This window comes from Pogoniulus pusillus, chromosome 27 (genome assembly GCF_015220805.1).
Source record: "Pogoniulus pusillus isolate bPogPus1 chromosome 27, bPogPus1.pri, whole genome shotgun sequence".
Classification (NCBI taxonomy): Eukaryota; Metazoa; Chordata; class Aves; order Piciformes; family Lybiidae; genus Pogoniulus; species Pogoniulus pusillus.
Genome location: NC_087290.1, coordinates 13523915 through 13549952, shown reverse-complemented (window position 1 = coordinate 13549952; position 26038 = coordinate 13523915). Strand labels below are relative to the sequence as shown.

Below are 26038 nucleotides of genomic sequence, written 5' to 3'. Positions count from 1 at the left end.
CATCTCCCTGCTGTATCCCTATGGACAGGGCTCACTCCTCCCTCTCTCCCCAAGTTGTCTTGCAGCTTTTTTACAACAGTCAAAGGCACATCCAGAGACCAGAACCCACTGAATCCTGTTTGTTTCTCACTTTAACGACATCTGCAGCCCTGGGCTAACCCTGTTTGGGTGCTGCTCCACCAAGCTCTCTGTCCTGCAGGCTCTGGGGCTCTGCTGACCAGGGCCAATCCCATTCCAGACACAGGGATGCCTTGAGGGGTCAGGTCCTGCACTGGGCAGACCATTGAATTCCTGCACCTGGGAAAACTAAGATCCTGTCCAATCCTTTCTCCATCGTGCAGGATAGCAGGGAGAACAGTCCAAACATCATCTCTATTTTTAAGTGTTCTAATTCTCATTAACAAAACCTGCCCAAGACTGATGCAGGGGAAGCAGTCAGCCCAGCTGCTGTGCTGACACAGTGCTGGGGTTGCAGCTGGAGTTACCAAACACACACGGTGACTGCAGACCTCTCCTCTGCATCCTCTCCCACAGCAGCACCTTGAAGCTAGAGAACCAGAGACCAAACCCCATTCTGCCAACTGAACTCACACAGCTGCTCCTCCAGTATTGCTGCTGCTGCAGGAAGCTGCCAAAGGACAGCATAAGCAGCTCCAGGCATAAGAAAGGCTCAGAGAGATGGGGTGGTTCAACCTGGAGTCCAGAACAAAATGTTTCCCCCTGAGCACAGCCAGAGATTGGAATCATCTCCCATGGGCAGCAGTGGAGTCCCCTGCACTGGGCTGTTTGGAGGCTCAGCTTGGTAGGGTGCTGGGTCAGCTCCTTTCAGCCACACCAGCACCTAGAAAGGTTGGAACAGAAGATCCCTGGGGTCCCTTCCAACCTGGCACTCTGGGACTTTCTAACTGTCCCTGTGCCCTCCAAACCCAGCCTGTGCTGTCCCCAATCCTTCCCCAGGCAATGTCCTGCACTTTGCAGAGCATGGAGGCAAAGACAGAAGGAGGTTGGTCCTGTGCTGAGCAGTGGGATGAAGAATAACTGGAGACACCCCGGGGTGGATGGCAATTCAGGATGCAGAACCTCAGCTTCAAAGACTTTTAGAGAGCCATGGAACATGAGGGTTTGTTCCCCTGCCCACAGCCATGCCAGTCAACATGGCATAGAGGTGGCGACCTACCAGCAGCAGAGGCAACAAGTCAAAAGCACAAGACAGCCCCAACAAAGTACTACTGTGGCCTGTCACCCACACAGGGTGTTTGGTAGCAGAGCCAACTGTGGTTCCCTCCTCACAGTCAGAGGGACTTGGCCAGAACCAGGACCCACTTCTGATGTGCCAGATTTGGCACAGCACAAGGGCAGGCCCAGCTCTCCAGGTGGGGCACAGGCTGCCCTAGATAAAGCCCTGCCCTCCTGCAGCACACTTGTGACCAGTGCCCTTTTGAAGCTCTTTTTCCTTCCCTTGGTTTTTTTTTCCTTCCCCTTTCCACTCCTTGCTCAGCCCCCGTGTTTACAGCTCACTACACCACAAATCCTTATTTCATGTCACCCACTGGCCCAAGCTGTCCCCACTCCCTGTTTCTCCTAGACAAGTTAATAAGATGGAAGGCTCCCTGGGGGCCTGGAGCCAGCCAACATTATCACTTGGAAGCAAGGCAGAAATACTGACACGTCGGAAATGACTTCAAGCCTATTAATTACCCTTTCTTCTCTGGCACATCTTGGAGAGAGAGCCTGACAAATTGAAAGGCAGCAGAGCTCATCCCTCGCCCCCCCTCCCCCTCCCAGCGAGAGCCCCCACCCCCAGCAACCAAAGCACAGCACACCCACCCCTTCCCAAGCCCCCTAAAGCCTTCCCTGGTTGCTATCAATTAATCCATCCAAAATCAGCTGAAGCAGAGGCTGCTGCCAGGGGCAGCTCTGCCCTGGCTCTGTGGGTTCCCAGTTCCCAGTAAAAAGAGAGGGCAGGGATGGTGTCAAGCAGCACTGGTGCAGGAGGGATGAAGGGATGGGATGTAAAGAAGGGATGACTCATAGAATCAGGGAACTGGTTCAGCTGGAAAAGGCCTTTAAGATCGTTGAGTCTAACTGTTGAGGGATGGCAGAAAGAGAATGGAAGGAAGGAAGGGGAGAAGATAAATCATAGAATCACAGAATTGTTTTGGTTGGAAAAGACCTTTAAGTTCATTGAGTCCAACCACACAACCACATCCAAGGAAAAGGATGAAGGGAAGGAAGGGGGGGATGAAAAGAAGGCTCTGATGGGCACAGCACAGGTTGGGAACCCCATGGGCACTTCAGGACCATCAGCAGACCTCTCCCACCCATTGTGGGACATGGACAATCAGCTCCTGCTGCACCATAAAGGAGGTCTTAGTTTGGGTCTTCCCATCACTGAATCTCACCAATCCCCATGAGTATCACCAAACCCTGGTACCCAGCTGCCCTTTAACAGCTCAGGGAACGGCCTTCAGCTCGTTCTTCCACTCCTTCCAAAGGTGCCTTTAAATCCTTGCTGCTTTAATTGCTGCTGCTGATTCGAAGCATCAGCTAGGAGCTGCATCCCTGCGTGCAGCGTGGCTGCAGCTCCAGCTTTCCAGCAGCCTCTGTGCAGGCACAGGAGTGGCTTTCTTCTTCAAGGCCTTCAGATTGGGCAGGATTCATTTTGCTGCAAAGCAGCCACACAAAGTCTAGATAAAGCCACTACTTTTCCCCACGGCTCCACTTTCCACCTTGCTTTTCATCACTCCTGGTTTAAAAAACCCCAAGCAACCCAAACCCAACCCAAACAACTACAACCCCACCAAAGTAAGGGGCAGCCAAATCTTCCAAAAGCCAAACCCATCGTTAAATCGTTTGCTCCTTTTTCATTAGGATCATTGTAATTAACAGAGAATCACCTATCCAAAAATCTGCTCTCCAGCAGCTCTTACCCAGCCCCAGCCCTGCCGCCTATCAATTAGTGCTACAATAACCTGCTCCCTCCTCGCCGTGGCCATTAGCATTTTGATTGAATGGCTGCTGCAAAGTGACTGCTAACAGAAGATTGTCTGCACAAAGTGATGTTTCTTTATTCGCTGCCATTGAAGCTTGTCTGGTTGTCTCCAGTTCCTCCTCAAAAGAGACAAGACAGCTCCAAAAGCAGTAATTTGGACACAGGATTATTATTTGGAGTGGGTTTGGGGTTTTGTTTTTTTCTTTTTAAATCATCTTTTTTTTTTTCCCCTTCTCCTCTTTGAGGGGAGATGGATTGGGTTAGGCTGGACACAAATGCTGTTCTATCACCTGGCAGCAGATTTGGGGGCTGCTAGCACCTCTGATGCAAATACGAGCAAAGGCTGAGGAGACCTCAGAGCAGCCTTCCAGTATCTGAGTGGGCTCCAGGAGAGCTGGGGAGGGAGTTTTGACAAGGGCTGGGAGTAACAGAACAAGAGGAAATGGCCTTGAGCTGGGAGAGGGGACATTGAGAGTGGAGATGAGGAAGAAATTCTTGGCAGTGAGGGTGGGGAGACAGTGGAACAGGCTGCCCAGGGAGGCTGTGGATGCCTCCCCTCCCTGGAGCTATTTGGTGCCTGGATGAGGCCTTGAGCAACTTGGGCTGGTGGAGGTGTCCCTGCCCATGGCAAGGGGTTGGAGCTGGATGAGCTTCAAGGTCCCTTCCAACCCAACCCAGTTCGTGATTCTCTGACTCAGGGTAGTCCTTGGCCATCTTGATCACTCATAGCATTGAATGTAAAAAGCAACAACTCCTGAAGCAGCTCATTGAGAACTTGTTACTGCAACCTGGGAGTGGAGCGACAAAGCCTCTCAGGAAGGAAGAGGTACATACAGAACCATAGAAACAGAATCATAGACTCAACCAGGTGGGAAGAGACCTCCAAGATCATCCAGTCCAACCTAGCACCCAGCCCTGTCCAATCAGCTAGACCATGGCACTAAGTGCCTCATCCAGGCTTTTCTTGAACACCTCCAGGGACGGTGACTCCACCACCTCTCTGGGCAGTCCATTCCAATGCCAATCACTCTCTCTGGCAAGAACTTCCTCCTAACATCCATTCCAGACCTCCCCTGGCACAGCTTGAGACTGTGTCCCCTTGTTCTGTTGCTGGTTGCCTGGCAGAAGAGACCAACACCACCTGGCTCTTTCTGATTTCACCACCTCCCTGGGTAGCTCATTCCACTGCCAATCACTCTCTCTGTGAAGATCACTCTCCTAACATCCAGCCTGTCTACTCTTACACAAAGAAATTTTTCCTGACCTTCAACCCACACCTCTCCTGCTGGAACACAAACCCTATGAGGAGAGGCTGAGGGAGCTGGGATTGTTTAGCCTGGAGAAGAGGCTCAGGGGTGACCTCATTGCTGTCTACAATTACATGAAGGGAGGCTGCAGCCAGGTGGGGTTGGTCTCTTCTGCCAGGCAACCAGCAACAGAACGAGGGGACACAGCCTCAAGTTGTGCTGGGGAAAGTCTAGGCTGGATGTTAGGAGGAAGTTGTTGGCAGAGAGAGTGATTGGCATTGGAATGGGCTGCCCAGGGAGGTGGTGGAGTTGCCATCCCTGGAGGTGTTCAGGAAAAGCCTGGATGAGGCACTTAGTGCCATGGTCTGGTTGATTGGACAGGGCTGTGTGCTAGGTTGGAGTGGATGAGCTTGGAGGTCTCTTCCAACCTGGCTGATTCTATGATTCTAACCTAAGGCCATTTCCTCTTGTTCTATCACCTGAGCCTATCCAACCCCACCTCACTGCAGCCTCCTCTTAGAGAGCTGTGGAGAGCAAAGAGGTCTCTCCTCAGCCTCCTCTTCTCCAGGTGAACTAACCCAAATTCCCTCAGCTGCTCCTCACAAGATTTGTTCTCCAAACCCTACGAAGAGCCAAGAAGGTCCCTCCTCAGCCTCCTCTCTGCCACCTGCAGCCCCAGGCTGGCTGAGGAAGGCTTGTGGCGAGGCTGTGCTGCTCGGCAGCTCCAGCCCAGGCTGGCAGGCAGCCAGCAGTGTATAATGATGTCAGGTAGCAATTTCATTTTTTAAAATGCTCTTATCAAAAGATTTAAGGTGAAAGATAAGAGGAGCACACTAAATCATCACAAAGGAAACACTGGCTAAGGTGTAGGATTTCACAAATCAAAACAGTTATCAAAATGAAAAGCCAGGAATAGAAAAACAAGCGGAGGGGAAGGGGAAGGGGGAGGAGGGAGCTGTGCAGGCTCCCAGACATCCATCAGCCTCCAGTTTCCTTGGCAAGCCTCAAAGCCTGTGAGGAGCAGGAGCAGGGACACTTTGGCTGTCGTTTTAAAACAGAAATAAAGTGCCAGCTACATTGAGATGTACACACAGCCCCCTCCTTCCACAAACACCTGCTTATTTACAGCCTGCTTCATATAGAGAGATCCATGAATACAGATCCAGAGCCTCCATACCATTACCCATGGCTGCTGGGTGCTTTTATCGAAGCCATCTGACCTGGAAAGCATCTGTTGTTAATATCACTCTTTTATTATTTATCAAATCCATTTCTCCATAGAATGACTAATTTCATACCCACAGCTGCTCCCAGCTCTGCTCCGCAGCTGCTCCTTCCCCGAGCAGCCAGGCAGGTCTGCAGCTCACCTCCACCTCTCACCACCCTCCTGCAGCACCCCAACCTCTCTGAGCTCCTTCCCCGAGCAGCCAGGCAGGTCTGCAGCTCACCTCCACCTCTCACCACCCTCCTGCAGCACCCCAATCTCTCTGAGCTCCTTCCCCGAGCAGCCAGGCAGGTCTGCAGCTCACCTCCACCTCTCACCACCCTCCTGCAGCACCCCAACCTCTCTGAGCTCCTTCTCCTGAGCAGCCAGGCAGGTCTGCAGCTCACCTCCACCTCTCACCACCCTCCTGCAGCACCCCAACCTCTCTGAGCTCCTTCTCCTGAGCAGCCAGGCAGGTCTGCAGCTCACCTCCACCTCTCACCACCCTCCTGCAGCACCCCAACCTCTCTGAGCTCCTTCCCCGAGCAGCCAGGCAGGTCTGCAGCTCACCTCCACCTCTCACCACCCTCCTGCAGCACCCCAACCCCTCTGAGCTCCTTTCCTGTGCAGCCAGGCAGGTCTGCAGCTCACCTCCACCTCTCACCACCCTCCTGCAGCACCCCAACCTCTCTGAGCCTCAAGGCTGGGTACAGAACCAGCACCCCATGCTCCTGCCCTATCATGGACAAGTCCAATGGCCAGGAGGAAACCAGGGCAGCATCACTGAAAGCTTGCTGTTTGCAAGAAACAAAATTCCACTGCTTTGCCATCCTGACTTTTTCCCCTGCAATGGCAGGGAACTTCCAGAGCCTGGAGGCACACAAATGTTTCTGTCTCCTTGTGCCAGCAGCAGGGAATCTCTCCCAGACAGGCTGGCACTGACAGCAGAGACCTCAACAGAGGGGAAACGCAATCAGCAAAAGCCAAACCAAACTCCAACACCTCTGAAGGCTTTCAACTCCTCTGAACTTCCCAGGGGCTGGCAGGGGAACATTTGCTGCTGGAACCACAGAATTAACCAGGTTGGAAAAGACCTCTAAGATCTTTGAGTTCAATCTGTCACCTAACCCTTCTAATCAACTACCCCCAGCTACCTCAGCCTCTCCTCACAGGGCTGTGCTCCAGCCCCCTCACCAGCCTTGCTGCCCTTCTCTGGGCATGTTCAAGCACCTCAGCTTCTTTCTTAAATTGAGGGGCTCAGAACTGGACACAGCACTCAAGGTGTGACCTGACCACTGCTGAGTACAGGGACAGAAGGCTCTCTTGCCAGGCTTCTCCCTCGGATGCTGCCCTCACCCTGAGCACTTTGCTGGACACGAGTGCTCAGCTGAGCTGGGTGATGGAGCAGCAGGGAGGCTGAAGCCAACCACACAGCTCTAAGATGACTGACAAAGGCCAGGGATGGTCACACTGAGAGCAAAGGGTCAGAGGATGGAACAGGCTGCTCAGGGAGGTGGTGGAGTCCCCATCCCTGCAGGCATTCAAGAAACCTGTGGCCATGGTGTGCACGGTTTAGTGGCCATGGTGGGGCTGAGCTGAAGGTTGGACTGGACCACTTGGGAGGTTTCTTCCAACTGGAGCAATTCTGTGACTGCAAATGCAGAGTGATGCTGTGGTCAGGACTGGCAGGAGGAGACTCATTTCACCACACTGTGCCCCTGATCCCCAAACCTTACTGGTCTCACTGGGACCTTCCAAGGCTCCATTTACCACATGCCTGCAGTGAGCTCTGGCATCCCTCAAGGGAGAGCTGCACAGGGGCAGTGCCACTCAGCCTGCTCACTCCTGGTCTTCTCCCAAAGCAGAGAACTGATGGAGCTGTTAGCATGGGGAAGGTGCTTTAAAATGGAGAATAAGCTGGGAATGATCACTCAGGCTGCAGGTCCTCCTGGCCCAGAGAACACTCAATATACTAAAAAGGCAACCCCCACCCCAGCCCAAATGCGCTGACCTGCACTTTCCTGAGAGAAGCTGTTCTGCAGCTGATTCTATGGGGTCCAGAGGAAAAGCAAAGTGCCAGATGTTCTTACTTCAGCTGAACTGTACAAAACACACCGAATAAGCAAATTCACTCCTTGCCTGTGCCCATTCATCAAACTAATTAGAGAAATCTTCCAGTCCAAACTTGGTGGTTTGGGAAAACTGCCATCAGGCACAGGGGCACTGACGTGAGACGGCGAAGGCCTCCCGGGAGCTCTGCCTGGTACCACTCACCTGCTGTCCCTCCACGTGGCCTGCAAGGCTCTGCCCACCCCAGGCTGTGCCCACCACCACCAGCAACTCCAGGGCTCCAGGTGTTTGGGGAAGTGAGCTCCAAGGGTCTTTGCTGAGGGAGGGGATTCTGCCCCTCTGCTCTGCTGAGACACCATAGGCTCACAGGTTGTCAGGGGTTGGAATGGACCTAAAGAGATCATTGAGTCCAATGCCCTCGCCAGAGCAGGACCATACAATCTAGCTCAAGCCACACAGGCACACATGCAGACAGGCCCTGAAAACCTCCAGAGGAGACTGCACCCAGTTCTGGTGCCCCCAGCACGAGAATGACCTGGAGCTTCTGGAGAGGGTCCAGAGGAGGCCACGAAGATGATGAGAAAGAAGGCTGAAGAAGCTCCCCTGTGGGGACAGGCTCAAAGATGTGCAAAGCAGCAAGCTGCAAAGGCTCTGGGAAGTGAGACGGCAAATAGGTTGGATTGGATGATCTTGGAGGTCTCTTCCAACCTGGTTGATTCTATGATTCAAAGGGGCAGAGGCAGCCAGCCCCTTGCCCTGCCCAGTTAAAACCACTTGTAGGTGAGGTTGTGCTGGAGGGGAGGAGGTGAAACTGTGGCTGGCAGGAGCTGGAGCAGGAGGTGAGGAAAGCTCTGTGGGACCTGCCCCAGCCCAGCCACGGAGCTGCTGCAGCACACATTTTACATAGTGAAGCCTGCAATTTTAACAGCTTCTAATTTGGCAATACAAGAGGATTGATTAGGTGAACGTCCCCAGGCAAGAGCTGTAAACCCTTAACTGCAGGGTAGCAATGCCTGCACTTACACACCCCACTGCCAAGCCCTCCTTCAGCAGCACTCACTCCAAGCTCCTGCTCATAAAGACCATCCCAGGAGCAATTTCTGCTCCCCGGGTACAGGGCAGGGCTGGGGTCAGCCCCCTCCCAAGCACAGCAAGGCAGGGCTGGGGTCAGCCCCCTCCCTGCTCAGCAAGGCAGGAGCACCACAGGTGCGCCCCACAGCTCCTAGCAGCATACTCCACCCAAAGCATCAACACTTCAAAGCCGATGCCCAGAAGAGCAGGAGCACAGCTGGGGATGGAGAGGACAGAGGTGGAGGAGCAGAGCCTGCTCGAGCAGCAGGACTGGAGGTAAAAACCTTCCCTTGTGCTCCCAGCAGAACCTGGGGACCCATTTCTGCTGATCCAAAGAGGCTGTGCTGCCTCTTTGTTTAAACATATCACCAGGAGGCTCTGCGTGTGGCAGCGACCTTGTGAAACGAAAGGCTTCAGCAGCAGCCGGGTCCTGGGGGCGACTGAAGTGGCAGCAGCAGGAGGTGATTTACTCCAGGGATGGCACTGGGTACAAGGAGGGAAACCAGTCCCTCCTCTGGCACGCCAAGTGGCTGCAGCTCACCCATCCCTCAGCCTCTTCGGGCTGCTGGGAACGTCCTCCTCACCCTCACTATAAGCTTCATTACTCAAACCAGCAGGCAGCAGAGAACCAAAAGCCACCTCCCAAGGCATACTGAGGGGACTCACCCAGCCTGCAGCCAGCAACGCCCGGGGAGAGGGAATCACTCCAGGAGGAGCAGGAGCTGCCCCATGGGATTCCCACAGCGCGGTGGGTGCCCAGCTCCTCAAGGTCACCATGCTGATTGCAATTCTGCCCACCTATGCCAACGCTGCCTTTTGTTCTCCTCCTTTCTGGCCTCTTCTCAATTAACATTTCCAAGCAGTCCCCCAAGGCTTTCAGCTCCCTGCTAATCACTTCGCTCCCGCAGCCTGGGAAGCAAAAGGTTTGGGTTTCATCAGCTGAGTAGCTTCATAAGCAAGAACTTATTCAGGGCATTTAGGGTTTCTTTCCATTCACAGCCCATCAGGATTTGTTGCTAATTTCTCTGTCACTCAAGCTGGCTGCTCAGCAGTGACAATCAAGGTGGCAAACTGGAGTCCTACGGCAATGACCTCACTGCCTTCCTGGCACAGCCTCAACTGGGAGGATGATTTGGTCTGTTCCTAACAGGACTTTCTGCAAGTGGAACTGAATTATCCTAAATGCTAAAAAAGGGCTTCAATACCTGCACATCAACTCTTGCTTGATGTTTCCTGAAGAGCCTTTCAGAGATGGGAAAGGCTCTGCAGATGTTCTCTACCTCTCCAGTGCCACCCCAGTCCAATCCCTGACTACTCTTGCAGCAAAGAAACTTTTCCTAATATCCATCCTAAACCCTCCAAAGAAGGACAACGAAGCTGGGGAAGGGTCTGGAGAACAGGGCTGGTGAGGAGCAGCCAAGGGAGCTGGAGGTGTTCAGTCTGGAGAAGAGGAGGCTGAGGGGAGACCTCATTGCTCTCCAAAGGTCCCTGAGAGGAAGCTCAGGGTTGGGCTCTGCTCCCTAGTCTCAGGTGACAGAATGAGAGGAAACAACCTGAAATTGTGCCAGGGGAGGGTTAGGGTGGACACGAGGAAAAGGTTTTTTGCTGCAAGAGTGGTCAAGGACTGGCAGAGGCTGCCCAAGGAGGTGGTGGAGTCCCCATCCCTGGAGGGCTTCAAAAAAACTGTGGCCATGGCACTTGGGGACGTGGTTTGGTGGCCATGGTGGTGTTGGGTTGCTAGTTAGCCTGGATGACCTTGGAGGCCTTTTCCAACCCAAACTATTATTGGATTTACCTCCAAGTCTGATCTCCTACCTGGAGACTTCCCCACAAATTGCTGGGCTGCATTTACAACCTTCACTGCAGCTTGGTGGGGTGGGATTTGTATTTTCTCTTTCTGTGTGGCTCATTATTACATTTGCCTGTTAAACAAGAAAATAAATCCTCCAGGCCCCCTCCTGCCTGCTGCTGGGTGAGCTGAGCCTCTCCCCTTCCCCACAGCCAGCATCTGCACACATCCATTCCATCTCCAGCGCATCCCAAGCAGGGGCAGCTGCTGGCTCCCTTCTCCTCTGGATGTAATTTTCATCCCTGGTATCAAATTAAGCAATAAGGTGTGACAGACAGGACATGGCTGGGCAATTATTGCAAGCCTCAGGTGGTGCTCTCCAGCGTGAGGCTGGGGGCACCACAACTGTAACCACCCGAGACGCTCAATAATCGCCTTGAAAAGCGTGGCCAGGAGCCTTATTTGTTATTCTGAAGTGGAGCCTACTGGGCTCAGCCTGGCTCCCAACCTTTCTTTTTTCCACTTCACATCGAGGTGCCTCACCCCTCCCCAAAATGATGCATCAACAACAGGGCATTGGCCAGGAAAGGAAAAAATAAAAGGCAAGGGAGAGGGATCTGAGAATTGGCAGCTTTTGGTTTTGTTGGTTATGAACATCCAAGGAGGAAGCAGCACCAAGGGTGTGGTGCTTGAAGCCATTTGCATGCCACCTCAGCAGCTCCTGGTAGCCCCATCAAGCTGAGTGGGACAAATAAGCCAACTGTTGAGGTTGGAAGACACCTCTGAGATCGTCATGGCTGAAGAGTGGAATGGGAAGTGGTGGGACAAAGCCACTCAGCCCCCAAAAGCATGAAGATGCTCAACTCCGAGGTCTTGTCCAACCTCAACTGCTGTGTGAAATAGGAAGTGGTGGGACAAAGCCACTCAGCCCCCAAAAGCATGAAGATGCTCAACTCAGTGGTGTCTTCCAACCTTAGCAGCTCTTTGGAATGGGACATGGTGGAACAAAGCCACTCAGCCCCCAAAAGCATGAAGATGCTCAACTCTGAGGTCTCTTCCAACCTCAACTGCTGTGTGAAATAGGAAGTGGTGGGACAAAGCCACTCAGCCCCCAAAAGCAAGGACCACCAAACGATCCCCATGCTCCGCCTCACCAATCCACATCCATCCCCAACTCCTATGCTGCCTCCTCCCCCAACCCCCCCGGGAGGGTGGAGGTGAACTCCTGACACGTTGGAGATTGCTCTTCAGCAGGAATTGTGTTTCTCCCCCCATGAATATTTATAAGTGAGGATGTAATATTAAAAACAGCCCCCCCCCCATGAAATATTCATCTGGCACATGTCAGAGCTGCAATCCAAACAGGCAGCTCTGACTGACGGTGTCACAGCTCAGCCATCACCACCTCCACTGATGGGGCTGTAAGTGGTAAATAATATTAACTAATGAATCTTCCACAGCACTCACGTCAAGTTTGGAAGCAAATATTTGCTAGAAAATCACTTTACAACCCCCCTCAACCTGCAGCTCCTGCTTGTTCCCACCCTCCCTGTCTCTGGCAGAAGATAAACATCCTGCAGGGATGTACCAGGGGCTGAAATCTCGCTGGGTGCTGGCACAGCTCAGGGCCCTGGGATGAGTTTCAGTGGCTGGGGAGTGGAGCAAGCACTTCCCTCCCAACATCAGCACTCTCAGGAGCCTCATTTCTGAAGTGAGAGAGCTGCCAAGGGACCAGAAAGCTCATCTCACCCAGGACAGCAGCAGCAACAACACTCTCTCCATTTAGAGCCTGTCACACCTCCTGGCCAGAGGAGCCCTGCCCCAAACAGAAAATCCCACGAGGGGTTTGTGGAGCCTGCTCCAAAATCCTCCAGGGTAAACCTGCCCCTTTACCCCCCCACTTCTGAAAGCAGAAGTGTGTGAGCACAGAACCACAGTCGTGGAATTGTCTGGGTTAGAAAAGCCCTCTAAGATCAAGTCCAAGCATCAATCTAACACCACCAAACCCTGTCCCCAGCTGCCATGGCCACAGGTTTCTTGAAGACCTCCAGGCATGGAGACTCTACCACCTGTGCCAATCCCTGACCACCCTTTCAGGAAAGAATTTTTTCCCCCATGTCCAACCTAAGCCTCTCCTGGCACAATTTCAGGCCATTTTCTCTCCTTCTATCACCTGAGACTAGGGAGCAGACAGAAGGTTCTCTCCAAGCTGCCCCCAAAGCTCTTGCTGCTGTCACTATGCCAAAAAATGACCAAATTCAGGAGATGTTTCTCCATATTCTCAATGCTCTTTACTCAAATCTGCCTGGGGGGAGGTGTTTTTAAATGCTCTTGACCTTGCCTTACTTGAGGGAGATGGTGATAAACAAATAATTGCAGTGACTCTTAATTCTCTTTCTATCTCATCTATAAAAACGTCAATCCCAACTTCAGAGGGCAGCTCCAACAGGGAGGCTTTGGCAGCCAGAGCGAGCACAAGAGGCTGCTTCTCTCCTAAGAAAAGCCTCATTCCTGGCTGCAGCACAGCTGATCCCTCACACACAACATCCCTCCTGTCTCTCCCAATAAACAGAACCATGGCACCAACTGCTTCCACCTGCACAAGCCCTCTGAGGCTCTGCAGCCTGCTGGATGGGGACGGCGAGAGCACAGAGCAGGACTCTCCTGTTCCACTTGGAGGGCAGAGCCTGGCTGCTGGGCTGGCAGGACAGCACATTGGTATGCTTCTGGACTCTACTCCACAATGAAGTCAGAAGGACATCATCATCTTACCAAGCTCCTTCCAGCCCCAAGGATCAATAACTAATGCTGAATTCCAGATTATATCTGCACTTTGCAAGGGGAACAAAACAACTGCTCCTGCCCCTGCCAGGAGGGTTGGACTCAATGATCTCTTTGGGTCCCTTCCAAACCCTGACATCCTGTGATCCTGCTCCTGCCCTTTCCAATTACTACATCCTTTCAAGCCTGACCTGGTGGTTTTCAGCTCTATGAAATTGCAGGCAGTGAAGAGGGTGATGGAAGTGATCTTTCAGCCTGTGTGGAGAACTTCTGTGTGTGGCTTGCTCCCTGGATGGAGGTGCAGGTGTACAACACAGGGTATAGAAACTGAGGACTACCAACACCTGCCTTCCAGAAGGGAACTTGCCCAGGGAGGCCATCGCTGGAGATATTCAAGGTGAGGCTCCACAAGGCTCTGAGTGACCTGATCTAGTGAAGGATGTCCCTGCTCACCACAAGGGGTGAATGACCCTTAGAGGTCCCTTCCAACCCGGGTGACTCTATTGAACAGCTTCTTAACCAAGCTGACCCAGAGGGATTTGCCTGCTAAGTGCCAGCTGCCTGCATGGCCACAGCTACGAGTGAGTGCCCAAGCCTAGAGAACCCTTGCAGAGCACAGAACAACCCAGGGAAGTGAGGGATTGCTTCACTTACAGCACTCCAAACTGTAACCACCCCTGCAGTGAAAGGCTGGCAGAAGAGGCAGCCTGTGTTTAGCACAGCCAGAGACAGGCAGAGGTGAAGAGCCAGAGCCCAGCCCCCCACCCCTCCCTGGCACCCGCTCCAGTCCCCTGGCACCAGCCGGGCCCCAGCCGCTCGCAGGAATTTTGGCTAATCCTGGGAAGCAGGCAGGATTGTCCTGCACCCAGCAAAAGGGGAAGCCTGTTCCCTGGGAAACAGCCTGACAAACAGAGCTGGATGCCAGAGAGCTCCCTTGTGTGCCAGGAGCAGGGAGGGAGGCCTCCAGCCCACCCTGCCAGCAGGACAGAGCTGGGTCCAGAGCCTGCTGCTGGTGGAGCAGGCAGGAGATGTGAGTAACATCATCCCTCCCCCAGCAGCAGGACTGGGGTCTGCTGGGACTCTTTCAGATCTCCTGCAGGAGCTCAGGCAAGGATGCTGATGCAAAGAGAACTTTACAGGCTGCAAGCAGAAAACACTAGGGCCACAGAACCCTGCCCAAAGAAATCAAACCAGAGAGTTCCTGGGGGGAGAAAGGAAGAGCTGCTCCCTCTTGCCTCTCACACACACCGAGGGGAAAAAAAAGCCCTTTGTGGAAAACACCACAAAGGTTTCATGGCAGCTGAGGTGTCCCTTCCATCTGCAGCCCTCAACTCCCGCAGTCAGGGACCTCTTCTCTGCATCAAACAGCAGAAAGACGCTTTTGGAGGAGAAATCCATCCCCTGGAGCTTCTCACTCGGGTTCACACCTGAGAGCAGGGCTCCCCGGTGCACTGCTCCAGCTTCCCCCCAGAGCGTGGAAGAGCTAAAGCGGAGCTGTTAGAGCAGAGCTCAGCAGGAGCAGAGGACAAGCAGAACCCTGCCCAGTGCCCTCATGCTGTGCAAAGTGCTTACAGCAGCACTGTGCCACCGCCGGGGGACGGCACAAGGATCACCTTGAGGGGGGTGGGAAGAGCTGAGTGTCCTGCCTGCAGGAGGCAGGGCAAGGACTGAGGCACCACTGCTCAGCTCTGCATGTCCCTGCAGGGTCTGCTGCCTGACCTGGCAGTGCAGCCCAGTAAAGCCACCAGAGACCTCCAGCAAGCTGGGTGGGCAGAACAGAGCTTGCTGCGGGCTCAGTCAGGAGTCTCAGTGGGGAGAAAGCTCCAGGATTTGGGATGTTTCAGCAAACAGAGACTGCCTCCTCCAGCCTCCGGAGCAAAGCCCTCATTTGGGGACAAAGCAGCTGCTGGGGCCACCCAGCCCTCTTATGGGCTGCAGCTGTGCTACAGGACAGGCTGATGTCCCCCAGGACAAGCTGTCCACATGGACTCCCTGTGCCTCCTACACTCTTGGAGACCTGCCCCATGGGGTGAGAGAGGCAGAGACGAGAAGCCACAGGTCAGGGACTGGTGAACTGGACTGCAAGAGCCTCACAAGGCCAGGCCATGGAGGTGAAGGTCAGGATGCACTCACTGCCACCAGCCTGCCTGATGCACACCACAAGGCACCAGGTGAAGAGACAAAAACAAGGAACGCAAACAGAAGCAGGCAGCAGTCACTGAGCCATGTGCACAGGGGCCAGGTCTGCTGAGCATGAGCCTGCTGGGACCAGAGTCCCCCAGTACCTCCCGAGCAGACCCTGCCAGAGCAGGGACGAGAGGCTCTTGTGCCCAGCACAAAAGCACCACAAAACTCAGCTCATAAATGCAACCATCAAGGTGCCAAGATCCTGAATGGAGAAGAGGATTTATGGCCGGGTTAAGGGTGGCTGCAAAAAGAAGGGTGGAAAGTTCCCTGGATATAAAAGGAAGTTGTCAGGGGTTGAACTTTCCAAACCCTGTGAGTTCTGAACGCTCAGTTCCTGTCCCAGCGCTGCTGAGCTCCGGCCATTCACACACTGCTGTGGCTCTGCAGAGCTGAGCTTTCCAACCAAGCCTTTTGCTCACTGCTGAATTTTCCAGGGTACCACAATCCCTGACTTCAGAGAGGGATTGGTGCCTGGGAGGAACTGCCAGAGGGAGGGAATGCTGTCCTGGAGGCCTGCCTGACTTAGCCTTGTGCATGCACTAAGTTGCTTGTTAAGGCAAACATCAGAGCAGTGAATAGCTCAGACAGCACCAGGAGGTCTGATCTCCTGACTGCCATGGTGAGCTGGCAGCAGATAGGCATTCTGGGCTGCTTCCCACTGTTCCCAGGGCTCCCATTGCTGCCTGCCCAGGCACAGGCTCTTCTGCACCTTCTGCAACCTGCCCAAGCAAACAGCCTGCCCCCAGCAGCTGACATATTCGTGGCTAGGACAACTGCACAGCAATAACAAATCTCATGAAGATGCTGGAGTATGAAGGGCAAAAGACAACCCCTGGGGCTCCACATCCATGCTGGCACACGAGACAGAAGCCACAAGCTGTGCTGCCTTCCCACACTGCCCCCAGACACACCTTGGAGACTCTGGAAAAAACCAGTCATGGTGCTGGACAGAAAGGGTAAAGGTCTCGGAGCCAGGTAGGTTCCACAGTTGTCTCCTGTGGAATGTGGAGGATAATCCCTCTTCTGAGATCCATCACTAGAGGATGAGCAGTCCTCAGCCTCAGGACTCCACGTTTGAACCTTCAGCAGAAGGGTTCAGCACCTTCACTCCCTGGTGTCTCAGCCTGGCTCAGCCTTACACCCAGCTTAGCCTAACGCTGGTCACCTTGGTACAAACCCTCTGCTCCCCTGCAGCCTCACCACACCCAGCTCCTTGGGCTTCACCATCTCCAGTGCTGCCACAGAGCCTGACACTGGTCCTCCCAAAGAGAAGCCATCAGGCCGAGCAGGAAAGTCACCTCTAGCAAGAACACCCCAGTGCCACAGGGCATCACGCCTCCACCAGCCCTTCCTCTGCCACAGCTGCAGCACAGAGGTTTAGCACCGCTGGGGGGTCGCTGTGCTGACAGTGATTTTTGGCTGCACCACACAGCAGCTGTCACAGAGGTGGTGCCTGAGCCCCTGCCCTCTCTTACCTCTATGCCTGTTGGTCGTCTTGTCAAACATAAGCATGGCGTCCTCCACCTGCAAGACAGAAGAGGGGAGATGGAGGCTTTAACACCCTGGCTGCAGGGTTCACAAAGACAAAACAGAGACTGGGCAGGGGAGAGACAAAGGCAGGAGCAGCCTCAGCTCAGGTACAAATGATGCAGCAGATCTCTGGCTTTGCCCAGAGTCAGCTCTTCCTTCTGGGAGTCTGCTGCTCTCAGCCCCTGTCCCTGCTGACATTTCATCCTAAAGTAGAAAAGTGAACCTTCAAAGCTCTGCTGCCCCAAAAGCCAAACACCTGAAGAGCACCTCCAGCTCTTGCTGGTCCCTGGCTGTGCCTCATGTCAGCCTTTTTCCCTTTTGCAGGGGGACATGGAAGGGCCAAGAGGAGTTGTGGATGCAAACCGAGTCCACGACTTCTCCAAACTGGAGTCGCTGTCTTGACTGAGAACAGGGAGGTTACCAGAGGCATGAGCAGGGTACAAGCTGGTCAGCCAAGCAAGGGATTCAAAGGCTTTCAAAAGGCCTTTTGAAAAGCAAGAGGAAAGAGGGGAGAGGGAGGAGGGAGAAAGTTTAATTCGCATCAGAGCTGGCATTTCCACTTCAGCAGCGAGGTGCCTGATGAAACGTATTGAAGTGCAACCAAATTGCTTTCAACTTCCATTACCATTTGCATGATTTATTCCACCTCTGTTTAATCTGCACAGCCACACCTCAGGTTTTACACTTGTTTTAGGAGGATGTGGTGCTGAGCTTTGCTTTCCAGCACTACCACACCACAAGCTGTGGCTCAGAGGCTGGAGGAGCTGGTGGGGGTTGGTGCTGGATGCTGCGGGAAAAGTCCCGGGGCAAGCACTGTGAGTAGAAATTAGAGACCTGCTGTTCCCCACCATGATGAAAACCTGTTCCACCAAACTGCTGAAAGTGCTGGGGGAAGGGAGAAGATCCTTAAATCACAGAACCACAGAACTGTTGGGGTTGGAAGAGACCTTTGAGATCACCAAGCCAAATCACTCGTCTAGAGCTCACAATCCTACCACTGCCACAGAACCACCTCCCTCAGCACCACAGCCACGCAGCTTTTAAACCCCTCCAGGGTTGGTGACTCCACCACCTCCCTGGGCAACCTGTGCCAGCCTTGAGAACCCTTGGCTGGAAAGAAATTGCTCCTAAGATCCAACCTGAACCTCCTCTGGCACAACCTGAGGCTGTTTGCTGTTGTCCTGTCACTTGCTGCATGCGAGAAGAAATCAACCCAACAAAGGACTCGCCTGGTTGAGGGGGGTTAGGGTTTCTATCCCCCATTAGTTTCCATGATACTTCCATGTTCTTACATCTTGACTTCCTCTAACTCCTCTCTTTCAGCACCAGTGATTCACAAAGCACTTACAAGCTCTCTTCCAAAAGGGGTCTACCTTTCACCTCCACCACCTCTGCCCGCTCTGTGCTGACCTCTTCTCCTTTCTGCCAACACAGCTGCATGGCAGATCAAGCAGTGCAGAAAACCTTACACCATGCCTCAATTCATCTACAAACCTGCCTCTGCTTATCTCCTTTTAACTTGTTCAGTCCAAGTGCTTTGCAAAATGCCTCAGCGCTGGCCTGAGCTGGAGAAGAGCAGCATGGCTCCTTGATACCCATCTTGAGTGAGACCTAAAGATGCTGATGCACTGAAAAATCCCAACCCCATGAAGCACACAGCCATTTGTCCTGCTGTCTTTCTTCACTCCACGGAGGAAAACTCTCAAGTGTGAGCAGTATCAGAAGGCAGATAAGGGCAGAGCTCCCCTTCACCCCCCCTCCACTACTTATCTCTGCTCTGGGGTCATGTCTGCACAGCAATCTTTATTTCCCATTCTCACAGGTCTTGGCCTCACTGGAACCAAAAATTACAGACTGCACTCAGTGCTGCCTCCTCCAGCATCCCTGGGCTGTTCCTTTGCTCTCCACGAGCCTGCTGACCACTCTTCTGCCCCCATATCAACTGCACTGCTCCAGTGTGATCTTTCTGCCCCAAGTCCCACAGCAGAGCTGAGGGAGGTGCTGGATGCACCACAGCACTGATTTCCACCAGTCCAGAGTCCTCTCCTGCCCCTGGAGCTAGAGGCTGCCACTGTGCACAGCCTCTCCTGGCTGGAGCTGCACTAACAGGGCTGCTGTTTGAAGAGGACACCTCCTGCTGCAAGAACATTACTGGGGATGACAAACAGGCTACTTGTGCTGCTGTTAGGGGCACAAGAGATGCAAGATGAGGCCCAGCACCACTGTAACCCTGCGTTAGCACAGCTACAGCTCAGTCTGAAGTGTGCCAACAGGCTAAGCTTGTACTGTGTCCAGTTCTGGGCCCCTCAATTCAAGAGAGATGTTCAGGTGCTAGAAGGTGTCCAGAGAAGGGCAACAAAGCTGGTGAGGGGCCTGGAACACAAACCCTATGAGGAGAGGCTGAGGGAGCTGGGGTTGTTTAGCCTGGAGAAGGCTCAGGGGTGACCTCATTGCTGTCTACAATGACCTGAAGGGAGGTTGTAGCCAAGTGGGGTTGGCCTCTTCTGCCAGGCAACCAGCAACAGAACAAGGGGACACAGCCTCAAGTTGTGCTGGGGGAGGTCTAGGCTGGATGTTAGGAGGAAGTTGTTGGCAGAGAGAGTGATTGGCATTGGAATGGGCTGCCCAGGGAGGTGGTGGAGTCACTGTCCCTGGAGGTGTTCAAGAAAAGACTGGATGAGGCACTTAGTGCCATGGCCTGGTTGATTGGACAGGGCTGGGTGCTAGGTTGGAGTGGATGATCTTGGAGGTCTCTTCCAATCTGTTTGATTCTATATTCTAAGTGTTGAGCTGTGGGTACAAAACTCTCTCCCAGGTGCAGATGCCCTGAATGTGGGCACCTCATGGCTTGAAACTGCAGCAGGGGAGGGTTAGGTTGGAGAGTAGGAAGAATGTTTTGTTCCTGCAAGAGCAGTCAGGGATTGGAGCAGGCTGGCCAGGGGAGGTGGTGGAGACCCCACCCCTGGAGGTGTTCAAGAAACGCATGGCCATGGCACCTGGGGACATGGTTTGGTGACTGTGGTGGTGCTGGGTCGAAGGTTGGACTCAATGACCTTGAGGTTCTTTCCCAACTGCAAGGGCTCTCTGATCCACCCCTCCAGCAAACGGTCACAACCGGGCACGCAGCTCCCCAGGAAGGGCTCAGCCCCACCGGTTCAAACCTAAAGAGCTGCAAGGGTGTGGGGGGGGGGGAAAGCAGCTCTACAGCGAGGTCCAGCCATGGCCCAAGCATGCCTCTAAGTAAAACTAATCAGTGGGGTGTTGTGGTAGGCAGCTGGTGCCCTTGCAACAATGCCTAATTGGGCATCTTTGCTGGTTCCTAAGGTCAGAACATTTTATCTCCGTCTCTGCCCTTTCTGAGTTTACCCCACCCTGGGTTATTTTTTGGGGCAGCCATTGTAAGAGAAGAATAGGCTCTTTCCTCCATAGTCCAGTGACACAATGAGACTTCTTGAAGCCTCCTGAATAGATAAAGTGCTGTGGCAAAAGGAAAATTCTATTAAGGCTCTGCAAAATAAAACATCTGAGAGCTGGGGAGACAAGCAGCAGAGGAAAATCAATACGGGGAGGGCAGCGCGCTCCGAGAGAGAAACTTTTCACCAGTTGCAAAAAGGTGGTGAGAGTATGGGAGGGAGGCTGGGGGGGAGAAAGAAACTGATTAATTCAGGAGCCCCATCAATGGTATGGAAATCTGGCAGAACAGCAAGAACTGAAAGTAGAAGAATCTGAATGTACAAAGGGCTGAATAGAATGAGCAGAGCGCAGAGGCTCGCACACACAGCCCCTTTCTCACGCTTCTCTGTGAAGCAAACACAAGTGGCTTGTTCAAGTTTTCATCAAGGAGAAAGAAGGGACACAGTCAAGGTAACTGGCAGTAAACCCTGGAGTAAGCAAATTGATCCCTATTTCAGGGGAAGGGTGAAAAAAAAAACAACAAACCAGCAACCCAGAGATGAAACTCAAGCACGTTCGGGAGCTGTGGCTGGCCACAAGTTAACCCTCTCCTCCAGCTAAGGCTCTCCAGCTCACCCAGGGCTTTAAATCAGCTCTGAGCTCTCCAAGGCTCAGCTCAAGCCACGCAGCTAGCACCTGGATGGCAAAGGAGAAGGCAGTTTTGGCCCGGGTTAGAAGCAAGAGGACTGGAAGATGCAGTTCCCAGCTGCAAGGGCTGGCTGGTCACCCACTACGAGTCATCACCAGCCAGAGGAACCCTGCGAGAGGCTGAGACCTGAGCCTGGGGAGCCCGGACAAGGGCAGAGAAAGATCTGCTCAGTGCTCCCAAGAGCTGAAGAGTGGAGTCATGAGCATGGGCTCTTTTCAGAGACTTCTTTGGTGTGAGGGTGCTGGAGCCCCGGAGCAGGCTGCCCAGAGAGGTTGTGGAGTCTCCTTCTCTGAAGAGATTCCAACCCCACCTGAACACTGCAGCCTTGGGTAACCTGAGCTAGCAGTAACTGCATCAGCAGGGGTTGGACTGGATGATCTCCAGACGTCCCTTTCAGCTCCCACTGCTCTGTGACTCCCTGGCTGCAAGAGCGCCCTCCCAAGAGCATGCTCTGAACATGGCCAAAGCCAGCAGCCCAGAACAGGGCTGGATGTCCCCAAAACAGGGGTGGCACCGGGCCACCAAGCAGAGCCACTCCCACCCAACATGCTCAGAGCTGCTGGCAAGGCAAGAAGTCCTCTCTCTTCTCAGCTGTGGTTATGGCTCAGCTTGGAAGCTTACGGGAGCTGATTGATCTGAACTAATTCTGAGAGCATGGTATGAAATGAGCAGGTTTAACACTTTAGGTAAATAAAAAAAGAGAAGATAAAAGGACTTGCCAGGCAGTATCAGTTCCAAACAGACACTTAAACCCAACAGACTTCTCCTCTGGCCCAGCACACCTCACACAGATCCAATTCAGACCCAGTTTCTTACACAAAGCCTCACTAATGGCCTTTAGTTTATTTAACTTTTTTTTTCCCCCCAATCCACTTGGGGCTGTGAGAAGGGGAAGGGCAACACCACTTCATTACTCACTGCCTGGAAGGAGGAATAGTGGAGAATAGGAGGAAAGGAAAAAAAAAAACCTGGAGGAGCCAAAGGCTTTAATAATCCTAACAGTTCCCAGGGTTGTTTAAAATATGCCCAAGCAGTTCACAAAAGGCTCCACGGAGAAAAATGTATTTGATTTTCTTCCACTTTAATGGAGGCACAGATTGAAAGCAACAAAACCAGGGTGACCTAAATAAAATGGCTCTTAATTGTGCTGGGGAAGGCTGAGCTGAACTCCCCTGCCCCAGCCGGGCAGCAGCAGGCGCAGCCTCCTCCCTTCATGCCTCCCCCTCTCCTCCTCAGGACTTTCAGCTCCCTTCTGTTCCACGGAGCAGTCCTCAACAGTTGAAGGTGATCAAACCTGCCACCAGCCCAACAACCTCCCACATCCTAATGAACAGGCTGAAAGGCCTCTGCCAAGGCCCCCAGCACCTCATCAAGCTCGTGGAGGATGTTCCTCCAGAGACAGCAGCATGGCACTGCCAATGAGGGCTGAGATGCCCAAGCCAGGATGCTTTCTGCAAAGCTTCCTGCTGTTTCTTGCTTGTCTACAGCCATGTGGCACCTGCATGGGCTGGCAAACCCAAGAGGTGGTCCACACACACACACACAGAGCTTGGGCAGCCAATCTACATCTGTGAGGCATCTGTGTGCCACAGGACTTACAACAGCCACTACTGCACACCCCCAAGCTCTCCTGCCAGCTTCACTCTGAGTAAAACCTCCACCACAAAACCAGGGTGACCTTAAACAAAAGGATCCTCACTGTGCTCAGAAAGGCTCCGAGCTGAACCCCACAGCTCCAGCCTGGCAGCCTCCTCCCTCCATTCCTCCCCCTCAGGACTTCCAGCTCCTCTTGGTGCCACAGAACAGACACCCATCAGCTTTGTTACCCACCCCCCTCCTCACCCAATCCAGGAGAGGTTTTCCTGGTCCAAATCCTAAGTTCTTCCAACCAACACATCCAGAACACATTGAGATCTTCCTGCATGCATTCCCCCCACCAGGGATGAAGGAGCTGCTTGTTTGCATCACTCCTGAGCAGATTTGGTGCTATGTTCTCCACCTCTTCAAGGTAAAGAAGAATTAGGGCAGACAAATGAAATAAGGAGCTGTAATCAAACACTGCAGCAAGCCAGCCCAGGTCCTGGGAGGAAAGAGATGCCAGAAGGATGACATTCAGCTACGCACAGCTGAGTCCTGCTTTCACCTCCTCCAATTCCTGACTTGTAAACTTTACAGCTCCACCACTTCACAGACTGCATCAGGTTGGAAGGGACCCTCAAAGGTCCAAGCCCTGCACTCAGCAGAGATGCCTCCAGCTACAGCAGGCTGCTCAGGGACACAGCAAGTCTGACCTTGAAAGTCTCCAGGCATGGGCCCTCAACCACCTCCCTGGGCAGCCTGTGCCAGTGTCTCCCCACCCTCACTGTGCAGAACTTTCTCCTGATGTCCAACCTAACTCTGCCCTGATCCAGTTCCAAACTACTGTCTGCCCCACAGGCCCTTCTGAACAGTCTCTCCCCAGCCTGCCTGTAGGCTCCCTTCAGAAACTGAAATGCAGCTCTAAGGTCTCCCTAGAGCCTTCTCCAGGTGGAGCATCCCCAACTCTCAGCTTGTCCTCACAGAAGTGGTTCTCCAGCCCTCTGATCATCCTCGTGGTCTCCTCATGTCCTTCCTGTGCTGGGTGCAGCACTCTTCTGCTCTCCCAAGAAAATGTGCTGGATATTCTGGTCTAATTCCTCAAATTATTTCTACACACTGCACAACTCCTCCAATATTTTGCTTTCTGAAGCAGAAAACCCTCTCAGCTGTTAGGAAACTGTCAGGTGCCATCATTTTCAAGGTGCATGTGAAACCCAAGCGCCGGCATCGTGCTGCTGCAGATTTACAACCTCCACACACACAAATGAAGACAAATGGGCAGCGTGTGCCAGACAGCAATGAATGGTTCCCTCCCCCCCGCCCCCAACCAGGCCTCTGGGTTTGATTACAACAGAATTAAACAAAGAAACAAATACTTCAACCTTTCCCCCTCTTTCTGTCAAGCACAGCCTCCACCTCATCCTGGCACAGCTCCTTCCCCTCTCCAAAGACACCTTCACCTCCCAGGTGCCTTCACTGTGACATTGGTCACCTTCTCATCCTAGCCAGCCCATGGTGTTTGCAGCAACACACCCCAGCACAGATGACCACACCAGACCACAGGTTCCTAGTCCAGAGCAGGACTGGTCCCTGTTCCACCACGCTCAAGGACTCCACTCCTGATGGCTCCTGTCTTGGTCAATGTACCAAGAAGCAAACCAGAGACCTCCTGGACTGCAAGCACAAACCCTGAGGCTACCTGAGGTAGCCTCAGCTCCCAGCTGTGTGGTGAGAGGTTCACTCTCTCCATGGATCAGGCACAAGCGGTGCAGAGCCCCACAGGGGGCTGGAGGCACAGAGTATGGTCCCTCACTGAGCTCTTCCCAGCGCCTGGCAGCGATGCCCTCCCAAGCAAGGACGCCACATTATGCACCGTGATGACAATCAATGCCACACTGTGCAGCAGCATATTCCAGGGCTGCCAATTCCTCCCCCACCCTCAGCAGTCAAGTCTTTAAAAAGTCTTCTTCAGCAATTACAGCTAATAAACCCACAATTTTATTCAACACACACATATCATTGCAGCTAATCTTGCTCCATCGGGGCTGAAATTAAACCAGGCATTCAATCACCTTCCTCACAGGGCTTGCTCACCAGCCCTGACGTGGCACAGAGCAGCCCCAAAGCTTGCCAAAAGGCACAGTGGCTGCTCTTGGGCTTCAAAATGCTCCTGCAAAACACCACCACTTTAGTTACTCAACACTTACTCTCCCAAGGGGGTGTTAAGAACGACTGATGCTCTCCAGAGCAATCAGCCTCCCACAGCAGGACAAACTCAAGATGACTCCACAGATGATGCCTCACAAGTTCCTTCTCTGGCATTAGTGATGGCAGAGTGAGACTCTGTGCCATGCTCAGAGTAAGACAGGGGCTGCATGGAGACTCTTGCAGTTTTTCATTGACCTGTTGTCTTGGCTGAGCACTTCCCTTGTCCCCAGCAAAGCTCCAGCACACATTAGCTGACACCACCGACTGGCAAGTGAGTGGCTTGCAAAGAAGTAAATAACCAAACCCCAACCACCCAGCAAACAACTCAGAATCCTAAATCAGTTCTTCCTCTGGCATCAGAGGCTGCTGTGCCACTAGAGGAGCAGTAGCAGAGAAGGCAGTGACAAAAGGAAGGAGACGAAGCAAGGCCAGAGACAGCAACTGAACACTGTGGTGGTTTTATGCTGACTGTCCTCAGGGCATGCATCCCAGAAAGGCAGCGACTTAGCTCCACCTGAAGCTTGAATCCACCAAGTATCACCAGAGTCCCGACACAGACACAAGAGCTGACACCACCCAAGCTCAGCTCAGCTGCTCTCAGGTGAGGTTCCCCCAGCCAGGTGCAGAAGGCAGGGCCAGGCAGCTCTGGCAGCAGGTAGGCAGCAGTGCCGCAGGGGCTGGGGGGAACACTGCTCCTCCAGCACTGCCCCGGGCAGCTGCAGGGTGCTGGCTGCTCTGCCTGCCACAGGACCTTAGCTGCCCTCAGCCTTCTTCCTCCCTTCCCACTGCTCCTCTGCAGATCAGCTCTGCCAAGCTGCAGTCTGTTTGCTTTTCCAAAGCACGCTTCAGAGGCGCTGCCTGCGGAGCAGGAGACCATGCAGAGCCCCCCCGGGCAGAGGCAGCTCCTGCTGAGCACAGGTGGCCTCACACAGCCAGCCAGCACGGGGGCCCGCAGCCACTCCGAGCAGTGCCAACCACCTCCAACATCTGTCCTGCTCGGGCCGCAGCTAGAGGGACACTGGCATCAGTTCATGCAATTCCAGCATCAGTTCTAACTCTGCCATCTCCACTTGCTCTGCTGTAGCCATGGGATGAGGCTCTCTGGACAGGAGGGTACAGAGTCTTGGCTAAAAAGTCCCAAGTCTAAAAGCTAAAGGCTAAGAAGCCCCTTTCAGTGAGGGTGGGGAGGCACTGGCACAGGCTGCCTAGGGAGGCTGTGGATGTCCCCTTCCTGGAGGTGTTCAGGGCCAGGCTGGATGAGGCCGTGAGCAACCTCGAC

At 53.5% G+C, this 26038-nt stretch overlaps 1 protein-coding gene across 20 annotated transcripts in view; it reads right to left on the bottom strand.

Annotated features, from left to right (window-relative positions):
• MSI2 (musashi RNA binding protein 2) overlaps positions 1 to 26038 on the bottom strand; it is a 254837-nt gene that overhangs the window by 84107 nt on the left and 144692 nt on the right. For all 20 annotated transcript variants that reach the window (XM_064166390.1, XM_064166395.1, XM_064166383.1 and 17 more), the window contains one exon: positions 16817 to 16865. In XM_064166390.1, coding sequence (XP_064022460.1) covers positions 16817 to 16865 — 49 coding nt within the window. The remainder of the gene's footprint in view (positions 1 to 16816; positions 16866 to 26038) is intronic.